General features: G+C 40.3%; 1 protein-coding gene across 1 annotated transcript; it reads left to right on the forward strand.

The window, feature by feature from the left end:
• Nucleotides 259–2,074, forward strand: LOC109836070 (12-oxophytodienoate reductase 1-like). Its single transcript, XM_020403988.1, has 5 exons — nucleotides 259–391; nucleotides 502–642; nucleotides 737–873; nucleotides 1,040–1,189; nucleotides 1,285–2,074. The coding sequence occupies exons 1-5, from the start codon at nucleotides 327–329 to the stop codon at nucleotides 1,869–1,871; spliced, it is 1,080 nt and encodes a 359-aa protein (XP_020259577.1). The 5' UTR covers nucleotides 259–326; the 3' UTR covers nucleotides 1,872–2,074.

Consider the following 2,319-nt stretch of genomic DNA (forward strand, 5'->3'; position numbering starts at 1 on the left):
AAAGTTAGCTAATACACCTACCAAATGACAAAGAAGCTCTTTTTTGTTTTGTTTTCATTTTTTTTCCTTTCTTTAACATGCTTCGGATCTTGATCAATTATTAATTTGCGACCATGTGGGCAACACATGATTGTTGAATTGAAAGGCTAATAAATTAATTAATCCTGCAGTATTGGAATCAAATTCAAATTCAATGAACTTTGATCCCTCTTCTTACTTGCCAAACACAGCCCTAACTAGTCTATAAATAGACCAAGGGGAGTTGCTATAATTCATATCAATCAACCAGTCTTTGTAGCCTGTTTCACTTTTTCCTAACCGAAAAAATGCCTGAAAAATCAATCCCTCTTCTCACTCCATACAACATGGGAAAATTTGAGCTCTCTCACAGGTAATCCTTCACATTCCAATTGGAACCATAATTTGATGACGTGTGTGTTGTTTTGATGAAATTTATAGGAAACCAACTTGAGTATTAATACTTGCTCTTATTGTTATCAGGATTGTGTTGGCACCAATGACAAGATCAAGATCATATGGTTATGTACCTCAACCTCATGCAGCATTGTACTACTCTCAGAGAACTACCGAGGGAGGCCTCCTCATAACCGAGGCCACCGGCGTCTCCGATACTGCCCAGGGGTACTCGTTATCTCCATGCATATATTTAATATATATATATATGTTATGCGTGTATGTATGTATAACACAACACTGATTTTTTCCCCCTCGAAAGTGTTACTATGTACCCAGAGACTCCAGGAATATGGACAAATGAGCAGGTGGAGGCATGGAAGCCAATCGTGAAAGCCGTGCATGACAAGGGTGGGATCTTCTTCTGCCAGCTCTGGCATGTTGGAAGAGTCTTCAATGGTAAGATATAATTTTGGTTGAATGAAAAAATTCAGAACGGATGCAATTCATGCGATATTTGTTATGTATTGGGTATGAACCACAATGATGTTGATAATATTTTGATAACTATGAAAGAAACAATCGGTTCGTCCACTGTCAATAATGTCATGTTTTCCACTCATAGTTGGTCAGCCAAACGGGCGAGTGCCCATCGGCTGTAGCGACAAAGCCATTCAGCAAGAAGGATTCTTTCCCCCTCGAAGATTAAGAACCGACGAAATCCCTCAAATTGTCAATGATTTCAGACTTGCTGCGAGAAATGCAATTGATGCTGGTATTTTCTATTTACGTCCTCTCCCATTTTGTTTATTTCACGTACTTCGCTTTGATGGCATCTCGAGCTACGTAGTTACAGCTCCAATTGCTTAGGCTTTGACGGAGTAGAAATCCACGGAGCAGCTGGCTACATCATTGACCAATTCATGAAGGACAGCGTCAACGACCGAACCGACGAGTATGGTGGCAGCCTAGAAAACCGCTGCCGCTTTCCTCTCGAAATAGTCTCCGCCATAGTCGATGAAATCGGAGCTGATCGAGTCGGAATCCGACTGTCTCCTTTCGCAAAATTCTTGGACGCCTATGACTCCAATCCAGAGGCCCTTGCGATGTACATGGTCGAGTCCCTAAACAAATACAATATTCTCTATGTTCATATGTTTGAAGCGGTGATGGCCAGTGCCGATGGACCGAGGCCGCATAGCTTGTCGCCGATGAGGAAGAAGTTCAACGGGACGTTCATCGCCGCCGGTGGGTTCGATAGGGAGGAAGGAAATAAGGTGGTGGATGAAAATTACACTGATTTGGTTTCATATGGTAAGATGTTCTTGGCTAACCCTGACTTGCCTAGGAGGTTTGAGCTTGACGCTCCCTTAAACAAGTACGATTACACTACTTTTTATACCCCGGATCCTGTTATCGGGTACACGGATTATCCATTTCTCGACTCTTCAGCTTAGGGAGATGGTTCCTTTTGGTTTGAATAAGCTTAGGGAGATAGTTCAACGAAAGGATATTTGATGCGTTCCTTGAGCTTTTATGTCATGAAGAGGGGACAAGCTGATTTATTGTCATGTAATAAAGGAGAGATGTAATCTCATGAAGAGTATGCATCTTCATTTATGAATTAAGTGGAGTCTATGCTGAGTTATCTTGTTCTCAATATGTTGTACGTAGCACAATTCTTCTTCCTTCTTTATTTAAATTTTTTTGTTTTTGTTTTTTGAATTATTGATCATGTGTTGAAGTGGGGTAATGAAACTATCAAACACCATAAATGTTTGCTAACAAGAAATAAAGGGTCCCAGGTGTCGGAAATCACAGCATACAACAAATCAGAAATTAATGTATCATGATAGCTAATCAAATCAATTAACACAATTAAAGTACTTGTATAGCAATTCCAAA

The sequence above is a fragment of the Asparagus officinalis genome, chromosome 4, assembly GCF_001876935.1.
Source record: "Asparagus officinalis chromosome 4, Aspof.V1, whole genome shotgun sequence".
In the NCBI taxonomy this organism is placed as follows: domain Eukaryota; kingdom Viridiplantae; phylum Streptophyta; class Magnoliopsida; order Asparagales; family Asparagaceae; genus Asparagus; species Asparagus officinalis.